This window comes from Mus caroli, unplaced genomic scaffold (genome assembly GCF_978045245.1).
Source record: "Mus caroli unplaced genomic scaffold, Mus_caroli_1 scaffold_13, whole genome shotgun sequence".
NCBI classification, from domain to species: Eukaryota; Metazoa; Chordata; class Mammalia; order Rodentia; family Muridae; genus Mus; species Mus caroli.
Genome location: NW_028227268.1, coordinates 42436408 through 42454131, shown reverse-complemented (window position 1 = coordinate 42454131; position 17724 = coordinate 42436408). Strand labels below are relative to the sequence as shown.

Below are 17724 nucleotides of genomic sequence, written 5' to 3'. Positions count from 1 at the left end.
CTGTGTTGAGTTCAGTGGGTCCTTGTCGTGTCCTTTGAAGCATATATTAACCTTCAGGATCCACAGCCAGAAAGGATATATGTTACTTAGCAATTGTCATGTAATAATAGTTCCATGAAGGCTGGAGAGATAGCTCCAACTGCTCTTCCAGATCTCCTGAATTCAATTCCCAGGAACCACATGGTGGCTCACAACCATCTATAATGAGATCTGGTGCCCTCTTCTGGCCTGCAGGCAGAACACTATCTACATAACAAGTAAATCTTTAAAAAAGAAAAAAGAAAAAAAAAGCCCTTTTTTTGCTTTAAAATCATACACAGACTGAAGAGTAACTTAGTGTAGAGCCTTTATGTTGCACACACAAAGCCCTAGGTTCTGTCCTCTGCCTTTCCTGATAACAGAACCAGGACCTGAACTTAATCAATGACAGCTGTTACCCAGTACCATCACCTTGAATTTTTTTTTTTTTAAGGCAGTGTCTATGCAGCCCTTGCTGTCCTGGAATTTGCTATTTGGTTCAGTTCAGGCTGACTTCTAACTCAGAGGTTCATCTGGCTCTGCCTCAGGAGTGCTGAGATTAAAGACATGCACCCAGGCATAGTCTTTGATATGGGAATGGACATATTGACAGGTAGTGAGCCAGGGTCTCCTTCTATGGCAATGGAACCTAACTGGCTGCACTGTGGTGAACAGATCTTTTTTTCTTTTCTTTTCTTTTTTTTTTTCAAGACAGGGTTTTTCTGTGTAGCCCTGGCTGTCCTGGAATTCACTCTGTAAACTAGGTTGGCCTCGAACTCAGAAATCTACCTCCCTCTGCCTCTGCTTCCCAAGTGCTGGGATTAAAGGCATGCGCCACCACTGCCCGGCTGGTATACAGATTAAGATTTATTTATTATCTCTAAGTACACTGTAGCTGTCTTTAGATGCACCAGAAGAGGGCATCAGATCTCATTACAGATGGTTGTGAGCCACCATGTGGATGCTGGGATTTGAATTCAGGACCTTTGGAAGAGCAGTCAGTGCTCTTAATCACTGACCAATCTTTTCAGCCCATATATTTTTAAAATTTATTTATACAATTTATATATATATTTATTTATTTTAGTTCTCTCTTCTCTCTCTCTTTTTTTTTTTTAGGATTTATTTATTTATTTTTATATATGTGACTACACTGTGGCTGTCTTCAGATGCACCAGCAGAGGGTAGCAGATCCCATTACAGATGGTTGTGAGCCAACATGTGGTTTGCTGGGAATTGAACTCAGGACCTCTGGAAGAGCAGCCAGGGCTCTTAACCGCTAAGCCATCTCTCCAGCCCCTCTTTTTTTTTTTTTTTTAATTAGATATTTTCTTTATTTACTAACATTTCAAATGTTATCCGTTTTCCTGGTTTCCCCTCTGAAACCTCCTTACCCTCTTCCCCCTCCCCCTGTTCACCAACCCACCCACTTCTGCTTCCTGGCCCTGGCATTCCCCTACACTGGGGCATAGAGCCTTCACAGGATGAAGGGCCTCTCCTCCCACTGATGACTGCCTAGGCCATCCTCTGCTACATATGCAGCTGTTTTTTTGTTTTTCTGTTTTTTGGGCTTTTTTTTTTTTTTTTTCCAGACAGGGTTTCTCTGTGTAGCCCTGGCTGTCCTGGAACTAACTCTGTAGACCAGGCTGGCCTCGAACTCAGAAATCCACCTGCCTCTGCCTCCCAAGTGCTGGGCTTAAAGGCGTGTGCCACCACTGTCCCGAGTTACTTATCTTTAAATTAGAGTCCAGGCAATGTTGTAAAACCTAGTCGTTTTTGAGCAAGTTTATTGGTAAATCCTTAATAACATCAACTTGTTACTCCCAGCTTATCAATGGATACTCTCAGTATCAATATTATGTATGTATGTATGTTTGTATCTTTCTATTTCATCCTGCCCTCAATATTTATTATCAGGTTCTGATAAAATCTCCACAGTAAACCAACTATAAATCAAAAATACTTAGAAAGCAGTCAGGCATGGTAACAGCTCATGGCCAGCCTGCTCTATAGAGGGAGTTCCAGAACAGACAGAGCTATACAGAGAATCCCTGTCTCAAAAAACAGTAACAACAAAAAAATTAGAATAAATTATACCCATAATGACAATATGTAGTTTTTTGTCATTATTTCCTAAATGATATCACCTGAAGACACAAGAAGCTGTGATTAGGTTATGTGCAAACATCATGAATTTCATATGAAGAACTTGAGAATCCTCCAATTTTAGAATGTGAGAAAAGTCCTGGAACCAACTCTGTCTATACTGAATGAAAGCTAAGCATATATATCTATATATGTGTATTTCTTTTTCATTCCTATCTAGGGGTATATTTAATTCTGGTGATTTCTTTTCAGGAGTAAGCAAAAATGATCAATTTACTGTCCATGGAATTTGTTTTTGTTTTTTACAAATGCCCTGTGACCTACATAGTCACTGGTTGTTTATATTTAAGTCAGGGAAAAAAATTTAAATGTACCTAAGGTGATTAAAAATTATACTCATTTGCCTTTTAAAGTTTACAGCATTGTGGGCAGGCTAATCACCTTGCCTTTGGAAAGATAATGAGAGTTTAAAATGTGCTGTTGGGGCCCCCAATGGAGAAGCTAGAGAAAGTACCCAAGGAGCTAAAGGCATCTGCAACCCTATAGGTGGAACAACAATATGAACTAACCAATACCCCGGAGCTCATGTCTCTAGCTGCATATGTATCAAATGATGGCCTAGTCGGCCATCACTGGAAAGAGAGGCCCATTGGACTTGCAAACTTCATATGCCCCAGTACAGGGGAACGCCAGGGCTAAAAAGTGGGGGTGGGTGGGTGGGAGGGTATGGGGGAGTTTTGGGATAGCATTGGAAATGTAAATGAGGAAAATGCCTAATTAAAAAAAATGTGCTGTTGGTGTGACGTGGGAGCACACACTCCATGTCACGCAATGTGGTGAATGTTCAGCTAGCATTGTCCCCTTCTCAGGAGACCCGATGAGATAGCTCGGGTGTGTAGGTGAGGTTTATGCATCTCGGAGATGCCATGTTACTTGCCTAGTGCTGAACAGCTGGCAAAGTATTGGAGAAGTGCAGAATTCAGAGTCGGTGCCTTTAACTGCCTCATAAGAAATTTAGGCCATTGGTGGGGGAGGTGGTCAGTAGGTTTCTCAATATTAATTATCTCCTAATCACAAGCACTTGTTTTCCACTGTACCTGAAGGAGCCTAAAAAAGACTCAGAAAAAAAAAAAAACCAAAAAACTGGATTTGTCCCAACCAATAGATAAGGTTTTGTTTGTAAAGTTTCTCCCAACATAGTTACGAACAAGTCCCCTTTAGTAAATACGTGTTGTGTGTGATACACCTTTAAGTCAAATGGAGCAAACAGAGACTTTGTCCTCTGGAGGCTGACCCTTGGGGCATAAAACCACAGCTCTCATCTTAAAGGGAGTAAGAGATATAGTTCTTTCAGTTCTTTTGGGAGCCATTTTGAGTGACAATGGCCCAGGAACACAGATTTAAGTTAACTCAAATCCCATGTTCAGTGTGGAAGCAGTTTCACAAAGTTTTTATAGTGCCACAGTAAAAAGAGAAAGCCATAAGCCAAGGCAAATTTAAAATACATATACATAGGAGAGGTACATAGGAGAGGAAGGCATATAGAAGAAGGAAAGCTTTTCCATAGGCTCAAATTACTACCTGATGGCATCTTAGATTTGGATGGGTAGAAGATGGTTGCTTACTGAGGCAATAGATTCTAAAAGGTATTTTTGTTTCTTTGGGTTTTTCAAGATAGGGTCTGTGTAGCCCTGGCTGTCCTGGAACTCTCTCTGTAGACCAGGCTGGCCTCCAATTGAGAGATCTGCCTCTGCCTCCTGAGTGCTGGGATTAAAGGCGTGTGCCACCACGCCTAGCCACCACAGCCATTTTTAAATTTTATTTATTTTGATTTTATGTGCATTGGTGTTTTGACTGTGTGCATGTATGTCTGTGTGAGGGTGTCAGATCCTCTGGAACTGGAGTTCCAGACAGTTGTGAGCTGCCATGTGAGTGCTGGGATTGAACCTCTGGAAGGAATAGGACCTCTGGGAGGGAACAGCTAGTGCTCTTAACCACTAAGCCATCTCTCCAGCTCCTCTAAAAGGTCTTTTGTTTTGTTTTGTTTTGTTTTGTTTTGTTTTAATTTTGTTGTCAAAAGAAGTCAGTTCTGGCAAAGACAGGCAAAGTAGGCCTGTTCCAGAGGACAGAATTTAGGCCAGAATAAGGTAAGTGCCTCTGGACCTGCCACATTCTAATCTTTTCACAGGACTGAAATTCTAACCGGCCAATCAGTCTCTGCAGACAGAGTCCTTCCAGTAGTTTTTCTTCACAGGTCCGTGTAGAGGTCATGGGTGTTTTAACACTGAACCAAGAACAACTTTGCTGAAAGCTTAGAGATAACCAGATACCCAAGCTTTGGATTCTTTTGCTCCATCAGAACAGGCATGGTAGGAAAGCAATCGTCCTTCTTTTTTTTTTTTTTTTGGTACAAGTGTTTTTTGTTTTTTGTTTTTAAGATTTATTTATTTATTATATGTAAGTACACTGTAGCTGTCTTCAGACACTCCAGAAGAGGGAGTCAGATCTCGTTACAGATGGTTGTGAGCCACCATGTGGTTGCTGGGACTTGAACTCTGGCCCTTCGGAAGAGCAGTCGGGTGCTCTTACCCACTGAGCCATCTCACCAGCCCACAATTGGCCTTCTTAAAGAACAAAAATGATGAAGAGGTACCTCACGGGCTCTTGGAGGCACAGGATAACAATCCCAGCTACTTGAGAAACTGAGGCAGGAGGATTGCAAGTTCAGCATCCATTTAGGTTACAGAGTGAGTTTAGGGCCGGCTTGGGCAATGTGGTGAAGTTCTGCTTCAGAATAGGAAAGGTGAGAAGGAGTGTTACAGCCTCCTGGGACTCCCGGGAGTGTTTGTTCCCTAAGAGAGACCCTCTTGTCTCCAGGCAGAAGCACTTTGCTCTCACTTCTCAGTGGTCCCCCATGGCAGTGGCATAAAGGCTGACCTGTGACATGAAAGCCCCATTAGTTAGGACACTGGAGTAAAATTCTCTCAGTACAGTCTAGCTGCCAATATGCCCTCTTGGAGTCACCCAATCTGTTTACTACACTCTAATAAGTCGGCCATATGCCCACAGCAGGCTTCACTGCCAACAATGGCTTCTGCCTTGTGTTTTGTGTGTATTTTATCATGGGGTTTGATCCTCAGACTTGGAGAGCTAGAAGTAACCTTCTCTGACTGGATGGTGGCAGTGGCCCAGGGAGGTGATGGGGAGAAGCAGACAGAGTTCCTTGAGTTCAAGGCCAGCCAGGTCTAAATATTGAGTTCTAGGACTGCCAGGGCTACACAGAGAGACCCTGTCTCAAAAATAGAACAACAACAACAAAAAGAATTTATCTACCTCCCTCAGTATTTATTTTATTCTCAGTATTTAAATATTATTTCCCACCCATCAGGCAGAATTTGTAAGGCTTTTTCATTATATAGGAAGATAGAATTTTTTTTTGTTGTTGTTGTTTTGAGACAGGGTTTCTCTGTATAGACCTGGCTGTCCTGGAACTCACTTTGTAGACCAGGCTGGCCTCAAAAACTCAGAAATCTGCCTGCCTCTGCCTCCTGAGTGCTGGGGCTTCCACACCCGGCTTTAAGATTGAATTTTCTTAACTGTCTCACACAGTATGCTCTATGTTATTTCTTTGGCTTCTGAGGCAACAGAGAGGTTAAATAATTTGACTAATAATGCTTAGCAAGTAATTGGCAGAGTTAATGAACCAAGCAGAACCAAGCAGTAGGGGGACTTGGAATTCCCTGCTCTTAACCACCCATGCTATCTTTAGGGGAAATTCTGAGTGACCTCTGATGGACGTTTATTAACATCATGAGAAGGACACAGGGCTCAGGGGTAGCCATGGGGGGCCACATCAGCTCAGGGATAGGGAGAGAGAGTGGGGAATGGACAGAGAAACGTACACTGCAGGCAAGGGAAACTCCAGCTGATCCCTTCTTTCCCCTTTAACAAAGTGCTGGCCTTGATTTGTATTCATCCATAAATATCGCCAGATGAAATTGCTTGCTATTGAGCTGGCTCAGCAGTTAAGTGCACTGGCTGCTCTTCTAGGGGTCCTTAGTTCAAGTCCCAGCAACCACGTGGTGCCTCAAAACTATCTGTAATGGAATCTAATGTCCTCTTCTGGCATGCAGGAATACATGCAGATAGAGCACTCATATATAAAATAAGTAAATAAATCTTAAAAAAATAAAAAGCAATTGCTTGCTGTTGCTTCCTTCCTGGGGGTCTGGATTTTTGTTGTTTTGTTTGAGACAATATGGAGGCCAGGCTGACCTTAAACTCACACGCCTCCAGCTTCAGCCGCTTGAGTGCTGTGATTACACACATTCAGCTTGGATTGTTATTTTATTTTATTTTATTTTATTTTATTTTATTTTATTTTATTTTATTTTATTTTATGTGTGTGGGTTCTTTTGGCTGTGTACTATGTGCCTGTTCAGTGCCTTCAGAGGCCAGAAGGCACTACATCACCTGAAACTGGAGCTACAGACCACTGTGAGCAACCATGTGGATTCTGGGAGTCAAACTTGGGTCTTTGCAAGATCAGCCAGTGCTTTTAGCTGCTGATCCATCTCTCTGGCCCGTCTGCTTGGATTTTAAAGTAAGTGTTATTTAGAAAGTGCTTCTTCATAGTAACATCTCTGATGTCTTCCCAGATCTTTTTCTCCCTAGATCCCTGCCTAGCAGACTTTTTCCCTTGATAAAAATGTCAAAGCTTTTAGATAGCACACATCTACAATACCATGAAGGCTTCCCTCTCCTGTGGGAGCCCTGCAGAATTAGAGTTAATGCTGCTCTCAACTGCTGCGGTGCATTGAGCTCCTTGGGTCATGACTCACTACAGAGTGTGGCTTGAGGTGGCAGTTGCCCAAGTGCTTGCTTTTCTTCAAAAGGCCTTTGTGATTAATGATCTGGTCTTTGTGTAACTTTTTTTTGTTTTTAAAGAAAAGTTTTGGGCCTTGGAAAATGGCTTAGTGGGTAAAGAAGTAAAGACTTGAGTTCAGATTCTCAGCACCCACATAAAAAGTGCCACATGTGTGTGCTGAGTGTGGAGGGTGCAGGGGTGGAGACAGGCAAATCCTGAGTGGCTTGCTGGCCAGGCGCTCTAGCCGTATCAGTGAGTTGTAACTTTAGTGAGAGACCCTCTCTCAAGCAAAACCAAGGTGGACAGTCACAGAGGAAGGCTTCTGACTTCCAATAGCATGAGAAGGAGTATGCGTTTGCATTAAACACACACACACACACACACACACACACACACACACACATCCACCATACACTAAATAAACACATTTTTTTTTTTTTTTTTTTTTTTGGTTTTTGGTTTTCAAGAGAAGGATTCTCTGTGTAGCCCTGGCTGTCCTGAAACTTGGAAACTTGCTCTATAGATCATGCTGGTCTTAACGTCACAGAGGTCTGCCAGCCCCTGCCTGTTGAGTGCTGGGATTAATGGCATGGGATACATCCCCAGCTAAAATTCTTTATGATACATTATTCAGATACAAAGCCCAATCTCTGACTTACTGTGATTTGACTATTTATTTATTATTGCTGACCTGTTTTGAGTCAAGGTCTCTTTATGTAGTCTTGGCTGGAATAGAACTATTTTTTTTCTTTTTTAAGAACATTTTTATTTATTTTATGTATGAGTGCTCTACCTGTATGTACACTTGCATGCCAGAAGAAGGCATCAGACCCTGGTATAGATGGCTGTGAACCACCAGGTGGTTGCTGGGAGTTGAACTCAGGACCTTCGGAAGAGCAGGCAGTAGGCAGTGCTCTTAACCATTGAACCATCTCTCCCAGAACCTGGAGTAGAACTCTCTCTTTTTTTTTTTTTTTTAAATTAGGTATTTTCCTCATTTGCATTTCCAATGTTATCCCAAAGTCCCCCAGGAGTAGAACTCTTAAGAGATCTGCCTGTCTCTGCCTCCTGAGTACTGGGATTAAAGGCACCTGTCATCACTTCCAGCTAAGTTAAAAAAGAAATCTATAGTAGTGTCAATTGTTTCTCCATCTTTTGGCTAAAATGTATCATAGTGCCAAAGTGATAACATGGTTAATAGAATTGTATTTTACAATTTTTGATGCCTTTCTGGACTAGTAATAGGCAGGACAGCAGCAGCAAGTGTCTCTCAGCTGTGTGATCAGGAAGATAAACTACTGTGTTACTTAAATGTGGTACTTGGAAGGTTAGATTACTAGATTTCTGTCTATAGTGGGTTTATCTGGTGGTGATTCCATCAGAAAATAGTGGAACATTAATTATGCAAGGAAGGGTCTGACATCTTCATTTGGTAGAGAAGAAACAGGCAGAGGGGCCATGAGTCCTCTAGAGTCCTGTAATTTTCTTTGCACCTACCGTCCTAGGGACATCTCTCTGTGAACAAGAGGTGTGCCTTTACCCCCTGTTGTATCACAAAGTGGGGTTTTGTTGCTTGTTTGAGACAGGGTTTCATTGGGTAGCTCAGGTTGGCTCTCAACTAGTGGTCCTGCTTCAACCTCTTGAATACTGGGATGGTTTATATCAACACACCAGCTTTCCCTGACACTTTTTAAGAAAGGGTTTCCTTCTATTTCTGTCTGTAAAGTTTTAGTGCTATGAAGAGACACCATGACCAAGGCAACTCTATAAGAGACAACATGTAATTTGGGCTGACTTACAGTTTCAGAGGTTCAGTCCATTATCATATCATCATAGTGGGAAGCATGGCGTTATCTATCAATCAATCCATCTATCTGAAAACTAAGATGGGGACTACAGTATGGAACCTAGGGTGTTTGCCTTCGAGCCTGTGAAGAACTTTTCATGGACTTTCCTGATCATGATGCTACCTGAGACCAACAGAGTACATCCTGGTCTTGCCACAAATGCTGGACATGGCAAAATTGTATGCTTTCTTTTAACAGCCTGGGCAGGCAGAAGGAATCACAATCATTGCCATGCCACAAAAGAAGGAATAGACTCAGGGAAGTAAAAGATTTTGTTCAGTATCACATTGCTATTGGGTGATGGAACCAGGACCGAAACCCAGGAAATTGCTCAGCATCTCTGAACTGCTATAGACCACGTGACTGCTAGAAGAAGCAGAGATTATATAAACATTTGAATCCCTAAATTATTTTCATATATGTATAAAGTATGTGTAATTTTTGGTGTATGTACTGTTTTGAGAGAATGTCTCTTATAGCCCCCTACTGGCATGAAATTTCTTTTTTTTTTTTTTTTTGGTTTTTCGAGACAGGGTTTCTCTGTGTAGCCCTGGCTGTCCTGGCACTCACTTTGTAGACCAGGCTGTCCTGGAACTCAGAAATCCGCCTGCCTCTGCCTCCCAAGAGTGTTGGGATTAAAGGTGTGCGCCACCACCGCCCGGCTCTTTTTTTAAAACTTTTTTTCGAGACAGGGTTTCTCTGTGTAGCCCTGGCTGTCCTGGAACTCACTTTGTAGACCAGGCTGGCCTCGAACTCAGAAATTCGCCTGCCTCTGCCTCCCAAGAGTGTTGGGATTAAAGGCGTGCGCCACTATGCCCGGCTGTCGGCTTTTTTTTTTTTTTTTTTAAACAATTTCTTGGGCTGTGATATGGTCTCGGGTAAAAGTGCTTTCTGTTCAGGCCTAATGACCTGAGTTTGACCCCTGGATCCAAAGTGCCTCTAAGTGCTGGCTTGTGCCATAATGTCAGCCAAGTACCAATTCTTGAGGACTGTCCTCTGACCGCCACATACTCACCATGGAAGATACTCAAACGCACGTGTCATACACAAATATACAGAATAATACATTTTGAGGGAAAAAAAAAAACAATAAACAGGTGATGGGCTCTGGGGAGTGTTCACACCCTGGGAGCCAGTAACCTTGTTCAATAAAGCATTTTTGAAAGGTAAGTCCAACAGTGTGAACACAGCTGAAAACCAGGCAGGTCTCTTGCCCTCCTGGACATTATCGTTTAGTGAAGAAGTCTCTCCTCCGATTCACGACCAAGCTCCTGCTGCGTGACCCTGGACTCTTCTGTTCTTGTTCTGTAAAACATGTGGGCTCTGACTAAGGAATCTGTCACTTACATCCTCTGGCAGTGTTCAGAGTGTGGCAGGCGAACCTCCCGGGTTTTGCGCTACCGTCTGCCTGCCTGCAGGGGCGCTGTTCCAGATACGAGAGCGTTGAGGTTCCGAAAGCGCGTGTCCCTCGCCGCCCGCCGTCGTCCTCGCCGCCGCCGCCGCCCGCGTCCGCGGAGCCGGAGGAGGCGGAGCTGGCTTGCCCCGGCTCCGAAGCTGAGCGGTAGCGGAGGAGTCTGTGCCGCAGGTCCTGGCGGCCGAGATTCGGGCGCAGAGGCCCCTAAGGCTGGCAGGGAGCGGCGGTAGCGCAGGGAGAGCGGCGCCACGGGCTGGACGCTCCCGGCGTGAGGCGTGCGCTCCATGCGTGCGGGCCGAGTGCGGCCCCTGCGAGCCTCCGACATGAAGAAAGACGTGAGGATCCTGCTGGTGGGAGAACGTGAGTCCGCGCCCTGCCCGGCCTCGCAGCCCCGGTGCCCTCTCCAAGCCTGCCAGCCCCTCTGCTCTTCCCTACCCTGGCCCTCTGCTCCTCGCAGGCCTTGTCCCCCTTCAGTCCCTAACGCCCGGTCCTCTCGCTGCGAAAGCTGTCGCCGTCGCCACCACCTCCTGGAGTTCTTTCCTCTTGGGCCTCAGCGTTTGTCGGGCCACCTCCCGTCCGACCCTCTGGTCGCCTGTCAGTCACTCATTGCCAGGCAGATGTTGGAACAGGCAGACTGAGCACTTGGGACTGCGGGAACCGGCTGGCGGGGACACTAGGGGGAGGAGAAGTGCAGAAGTAGTGGACTTGGGAGCAAGGTCAGGTTTCTGGAATTTTTTTTTTTCACTTGCTGCCTTCACTGCTACTGTGCATGGGCATTAAGAGAAAGCGTCGGCTTGCTTGAGTAAGTAGCTCAGTAGTAGAACTCTAGCATGCATAAAAACCTGGATTCAGTTTCCAGCACGAAGAAGAAAAAGAGCTTAAGAGCTTAAGATAGCGGGATTTTTAAAAATTAGATTTTTTAATTTTTATTTATTTATTTTTTCTTTTTGCTGTACTTGTGTCGAACAAACTCCTTTAAGTTAATAATATGAGTATTGAGTGAACGATACTTAACTAGGGAGGGATCTTTAGATGGGGCGATTGTTACCCTAGAAACCTTAATTTTCTCTCCTTGTTAGCTATTCCATAGTTCTGTAGTAGTTCTTTTAACAAGAGCAGGCATATAGGGCTTCCGAACAGGCACATGTTCCCATGCTCTTTAAAGATAGATCTCACTTTTTTTCTGCTAAAGAAGAAAAAACAACAAAAACAATGCCTTTGCTGGCTGATAGGAATACAGTATAGAGCAGGGATTTCTGATCTTACTGCAAGGTACATGACCTAATCATGGCAACTAAATTAAAAAGAGGGGTTCAGTAGTTCATGTTTTGCCATTACTGATTTGAAGCACTCTATTATGAACCACTCAGTTATATCTTTAAGTAGCCTCTCTAGGTCGCTGTGATACATTCCTAAGGAGGAAAGTGTACATATTAATAAAAACAAAACAAGTTTTGGTGGGTGGGGTAGGGTGTGCTCTTAGGGCCCAGACAGAGCGAGTCAGATCCCTTGGAGCTAGAGTTACAGGTGGTTTGAGCCACCAGACTTGGGTTTTCTGCTTTTAACCACTCCAGCCCCAAGTCTGCTGGCCTCAGAAAGGGGCAGGAGGGAAGGAAACGACTGTGGACTGTTGATCCGTGTAGCTGTAGCAGCTTTTGGGAGAACTCTTTAGTCAGAATTGGGAACTAAGCTTCGTGAAGCATAGTGTGCTTTTTTATTTTCAGTTATGAATTTTAGGCCTTATTTATAATGGTGTCTTACTCTTTCTTTTGCATCAAGTTCTCTAACAGTAAAGGAAGACATTATCTAAGGCATGGTTGGTGCTGATACATTTGGGGAAAAATTAGGGAAAGTGAGCAGGTGACCCCTTAATTGTATTTTTTAAAAGTCTAGTGCTTTTTAAAACTCAATTTGTAAAAAAGATATTTTGGATTTGGTGTTCAATATAGGAACCGATGATACAGCATTAGTGTATAGACTGAGTAGAAATGCTATACATGCTGGGCGTGGTGGCGCACGCCTTTAATCCCAGCACTCCTGGGGACCCGGGGGGGGGGGGGCATAGGCAGGCTGGTTTCTGAGTTCGAGGCCAGCCTGGTCTACAAAGTGAGTTCCAGGACAGCCAGGGCTACACAGAGAAACCCTGTCTCAAAAAAAAAAAAAAACAAAAAAAAAAAAGGAATGCTATACATATGTCAGGTTCAGTGTCATCCTTAGGACATTTTACATCAACTTTGACAGTATTACTTAGGAATATGCAGAAGTTTAAAATTTGTTAGATAAAGTGTGTCATGTAGTCCTGAAAGCCAGCTAGAGAATCGGAACAACTCTGTGTGGGGTTTCTGACCACAGGGAGCAAGTTATAAGAGAAAGCCTTAGCTTTTGAAGGAGAGCCTGCTTTTTCCTAGGAGGATGGTGCCAACCGTGCGGATGGCACACATCTGTGAGCCATTACTTGGGAGTCTGAAGTAGGAGGATGGTTAATCAAAAAATTTCAAGGACTAGCGCGTGTAGCTTAGTGGTAGGACATTTGCCTTACATGTGAAGACTTCCGCTCAATCTACATTATAGCATGAGCAGGGTAAGGTTGGCACCAAAGCGTTAGGCCATCCACTACTATTAAGAAAGCAAACTATAAGCTGGGCATGGTAGTGCACACCTTTAATCCCAGCACTTGGGAGGCAGAGGCAGGTGGATTTCTGAGTTGGAGGCCAGCCTGGTCTACAGAGTGAATTCCAGGACAGCCAGCATGGTTACACAGAGAAACCCTATCTTGAAAAAGCCCAACCAAACAACTAAACAACTAAGCAAACCATATCACATGTATATATTTTCCACCCCTTCTTCTCTTTTCCCCTCTCTACCCTTTTCTCATTAAGGTAAAATACTACGTTTTCTAGGCTGCCTGGGAGGTGTTGTATAGTGACCTGGAACTTTTGGTCCTTCAGCTGTACCGCAAAGGCCAGGATTGCTGGTTTGCCCCACCCTGCTTAGGTTTTGTGGTGCTTTGTATCAAGGCTTAGTGCTTGCTAGGTAGCAAGCACTCCACCAAGTGAGCTCCTCAGCTTGATACAAATGCTTTCGCATTTTGAAATGTTAGAAGTATAGTTACACTTAACTGAAGCATAGGATATCAGTTATTTTAATGAGTAGTATTTGATAGGTAAATCCTTTTTTTTTCCTTCAGTTTTTCAAAAATGGTTTCTTTGTGTAGCCCTGGCTGTCCTGGTATCCTGGAACTCATTCTGTAGACCAGGCTGCCCTCGAATTCAGATCTGCCTGCCTGTGTCCCAAGTGCTGAGACTAAAGGTGTGCACTGCCGCCCAGCCTGAGCTTTACTTCTTAGATTTATTTCTTACGTGTGTGTGTGTGTGTGTGTGTGTGTGTGTGTGTGTGTGTAGGTCTGAGGACAGCTTGTGGGAATTTGTTCTTTTTGACCATGTGGGTTCTGGGGATTGGACTTTGGTAGTCAGGCTTTGAGGCAAATGCCTTCACCTGCTGAGCAGTCATACAGGCCCTACTTTTTTGAGTTAATGTAAATACTTGTCAGCCTTTAGCCTAGCTGTAGCATTTTAAATCCTAGATTTAGGGCTTACACTTGTAATCCTAGCACTCAAGTGGGGGGCCAGGGGGGAGGAGATCACCACAGGTTCAAGGCCAATTTGGCTTATCTAGTGAGTTCTGGCAGGTCTAGGCTACATAGTGAGATACTATCTTCAAACACAAGCACACACACACACACACACACAAAGATTTTAAAATTAAATGACTAAATGGTATGTAAGTGTGTGTCAGAGACTATTTTAAAATAGATCTGGCTCATTATCTATTCCTCTGATATTAGACAAAAGTTGTTTTGATTTGGGGGTTTATGTTTTGTTTTGTTTTTTAAAGAATTATTTATCTTATGAGTAGAATACACTGTTACTGTCTTCAGACACACCAGAAGAGGGCATTGGATCCCATTAGAGATGGTTGTGAGCCACCATGTGGTTGCTGGGAATTGAACTGAAGACCTCTGGAAGAGCAGTCGGTGCTCTTAACTGCTGAGCTATTGCTCCAGCTCGTGATTTGAGTTTTTGTTTTGTTTTTTAGATTTATTTATTTATTATAAGTACACTGTAGCTGTCTTCAGACACTCCAGAAGAGGGTGCCAGATCTCGTTACGGATGGTTGTGAGCCACCATGTGGTTGCTGGGATTTGAACTCTGGACCTTCGGAAGAGCAGTCGGGTGCTCTTACCCACTGAGCCATCTCACCAGCCCCCGTGATTTGAGTTTTTAATATGCTTATTTAAACATCTAGTTTTCATTTGCTTTCAGATGGTTGCAGGTGGGGGAGGCAGAGAGAAAGGAACAGCCATCCATTCTGGTATGGTGAATTTCAAGTCTATTCTTCTGGGTCACTGTTATTTTGTGTGTCTGTCAGTGTCCTCCCTGAGCCAGGCAGGGCCACTTCATTCACTGACTCTGAAGTGGTGATTGGTTTCGGTGTTGTGTTAGCTCCGTCATCTTGCTCTATGGGTGTGGTGAAAGGATGTCTTCTTGGACCATTCTTGTGCATCTGGGCATCATGCTACTAACTGCTTTCTGCTTCGTGCACAGATGAAGGAGCTTAGGCTGTTTATAAAGTCTTGAGACATTTTGTTTGCAAAGAATGACAAAGTATTTTAAATGCCATTTATGTCATCACTTAATTATTTATCAAATACCATTCAAATCAGATCAAAAGTGAATTACTGTTATCACAGAACATATTTCTAAAAGTCTTTAAAAGTGCACTCACATGAAGCCTAGTCTTCAGGTCATAATTTTTCATGTTCAGATCTGACACCTTTCATCTATGCACTTGGGAGGCAGAGGCAGGTGGATCTCTGAGTTTGAGGCCAGCCTGGTCTACAGTGCAAGTTTTAGGAAAGCCAGAGCTACATAATAGAAAGACTGTTTTTTCAAAAAAACAAAGACAAACAAATAAGCTTCCCTTTAGCTAGGTTTGTTATACTATGCTTAACAAAATACCCTTGTTAATCATAGAATTAGCAATACTTTATTAACCAATTATTTAAATATCATAGTTAACATTAATGGTTACTTTTTTGTTTTGCTTTGTTTTTCAAGACAGGCTTTCTTCTTGTAGCCTTGGCTGTCCCGGAACTCACTCTGTAGAATAGGCTGGCCCGAACTCACAGACATCTGCCTCCCTCTGCCTCCCAAGTACTGGGATTAAGGTATGTGTCAGAACGGCTTTGCACAAAGTATTCTGTATGAAGTATATAGGGACATTCTTTCTATGTCCTAGCACCTATGAATCAAAATTTACCCTTAAAGGCGTAAAGACTTAGGAGATGGCTCAGTTGATAAAGTGTCTGTCACCAAAGCATGAGCACCTGAGCCTGGATCCCCAGCACCTACTAAAAAGCTGGGTATGTGGCTGGAGAGATGGAGAGCCTGGATCCCCAGCACCTACTAAAAAAGCTGGGTATGGGGCTGGAGAGATGGAGAGCCTGGATCCCCAGCACCTACTAAAAAAGCTGGGTATGTGGCTGGAGAGATGGAGAGCCTGGATCCCCAGCACCTACTAAAAAAGCTGGGTATGTGGCCGGAGAGATGGAGAGCCTGGATCCCCAGCACCTACTAAAAAAGCTGGGTATGTGGCTGGAGAGATGGAGAGCCTGGATCCCCAGCACCTACTAAAAAAGCTGGGTATGTGGCCGGAGAGATGGAGAGCGGATACGAGCACTGACTGCTCTTCCAGAGGTCCTGAGTTCAATTTCCAGCCACCACATGGTGGCTCACAACCATCTGTAATGGGATCTGATGCCCTCTTCTGGTGTGTCTGAAGACAGAAACAGTGTACTTACATACATGAAATAAATAAATAAATAAATAAATCCTAAAAAGGCTGGGCACAGGCTGGAGAGGTGACTTTGTGGGCAAGAGCACTGGCTGCTTTCCCATGAGACCTGTGGTTGGGTCCCAGCACCTATAAGGTGGCTCAGACCATATGTAACTCCAGTTAGGGTGTCTGATGCTCTCCTCTGGCCTCTGCTGGCACTGTGTACATGTGGTGCACAGACATTCACACAAGTGAAATCCATATAAATAAGTCTTAAACAAACAAAACAAAACAAAAAGCTGGGCTGGTGGTGCACACCTTTAATCACAGCACTTGGGTGGCAGAGGCAAGTGACTGTGAGTTTGAGGCTGATCTGGTCTACGTAGTGAGTTCCGGGACAGCCAGGGCTATATAGAGAGCTCCTGTCTGGGAAAGGGAGCCAAAGGGCAAGGCTGGGTGTGATCAGATGTGTCTGTAATCCCCAAATAGTAGGAGTGGAGACCGTCAGATCCCCTAGGGGTCAATAGCTAGCCAGCCTACTGAACCAGTGACTGCCATCTTCTGTGAGAAACACTCTTTCAAAAGATAAGGTGTAAGTAATAGAGGAAAACACCTCATGTTAACTCTTGCCTGTACTTGACAACTTCAGCTCCAGAGCATTTGATGCCCTGCTCTGGCCTCCTTGTCATCTTTACTGTCAATGTCCCCTTTGCAATAGGCCTCACCTGTTGCAAATGTCTGGTGCAGAAATGTAGATTGATAGGAGCCTCTTCAGGCAGCTGGAACTGCCCTTTGGACTAATAAGTTGAATGGTGAAGAAATCTGAATTTCTTCATGTACACACACACACTTAAAAAAAAAAAAAAGACTGTAGCTGGGCCAGGTGGCTAACACATGTAGTCCTAGAATTTGGGAGGCTAAGATAAGATGATCACTGTGGCCCAGGGTACATAGTGAGGTCCAGGTCAGTCTTGGCCTCAGGGAGCTCAAACGAAACAAAAACCAAGAGAGGATGGTTATAGATATGGGACAAAGAACATGAATATCTTCTACATAAAAATCCAACATAGTTTTCTTAAAAACCTCAGGCCAGCTGAAATCATGGGGCAAAGGTGCTTGCTACCAACTTTCACCTGAGTTCAGTCCCTGGACCCACATGATGGAAGGAGAGAACCAACTCCTGAAAGCTGTCTTCTGACCTTTACACATGCACTGTGGCAAGTAAATGCACGCTTGGAAACACACACACACACCCCTCTGCTCGCCAATGTTTTATTTGCTCTCCTCCTAGTGGCACTTTGTTGATCAGACTTGGAGAGAGGTAGATCATAGGTATTGACAACATTTGTCCTGCAGGCTATCACCTACCTATGATCAGTGAACTCACTATGTAAACTGGGTTGGCCTTTAACTCACAGATATCCACCTGCCTCTGCTTCTCAGGTGCTGGGATTAAAGGTGCATGCCCTTAGGTGGGTGTGGTGGCGCACGCCTTTAGTCCCAGCACTTGGGAGGCAGAGGCAGGCGGATCTCTGAGTTCCAGACTCTGGTCTACAGAGTGAGTTCCAGGACAGTCAGGGCTATACAGAGAAACCCTGTCTCAAAAAACAAAACAAAACAAAAACACAAACAAAAAA

At 44.0% G+C, this 17724-nt stretch overlaps 1 protein-coding gene across 7 annotated transcripts in view; it reads left to right on the top strand.

Annotated features, from left to right (window-relative positions):
* The first annotated feature begins 10338 nt into the window (after positions 1 to 10338).
* The window catches only part of Rhot1 (ras homolog family member T1), a 63081-nt gene continuing 55695 nt past the window's right edge, over positions 10339 to 17724 (top strand). For 3 of the 7 annotated variants that reach the window (XM_021175386.3, XM_021175387.3, XM_021175385.3), the window contains exon 1: positions 10340 to 10612. In XM_021175386.3, the coding sequence (XP_021031045.1) occupies positions 10537 to 10612 (76 nt within the window). In that variant the 5' untranslated portion in view covers positions 10340 to 10536. Of the gene's footprint in view, positions 10613 to 14604; positions 14624 to 17724 lie in introns of those variants that run through there. The other 4 variants (XM_029483401.2, XM_029483400.2, XM_021175388.3 and 1 more) reach the window with 3 other exon arrangements.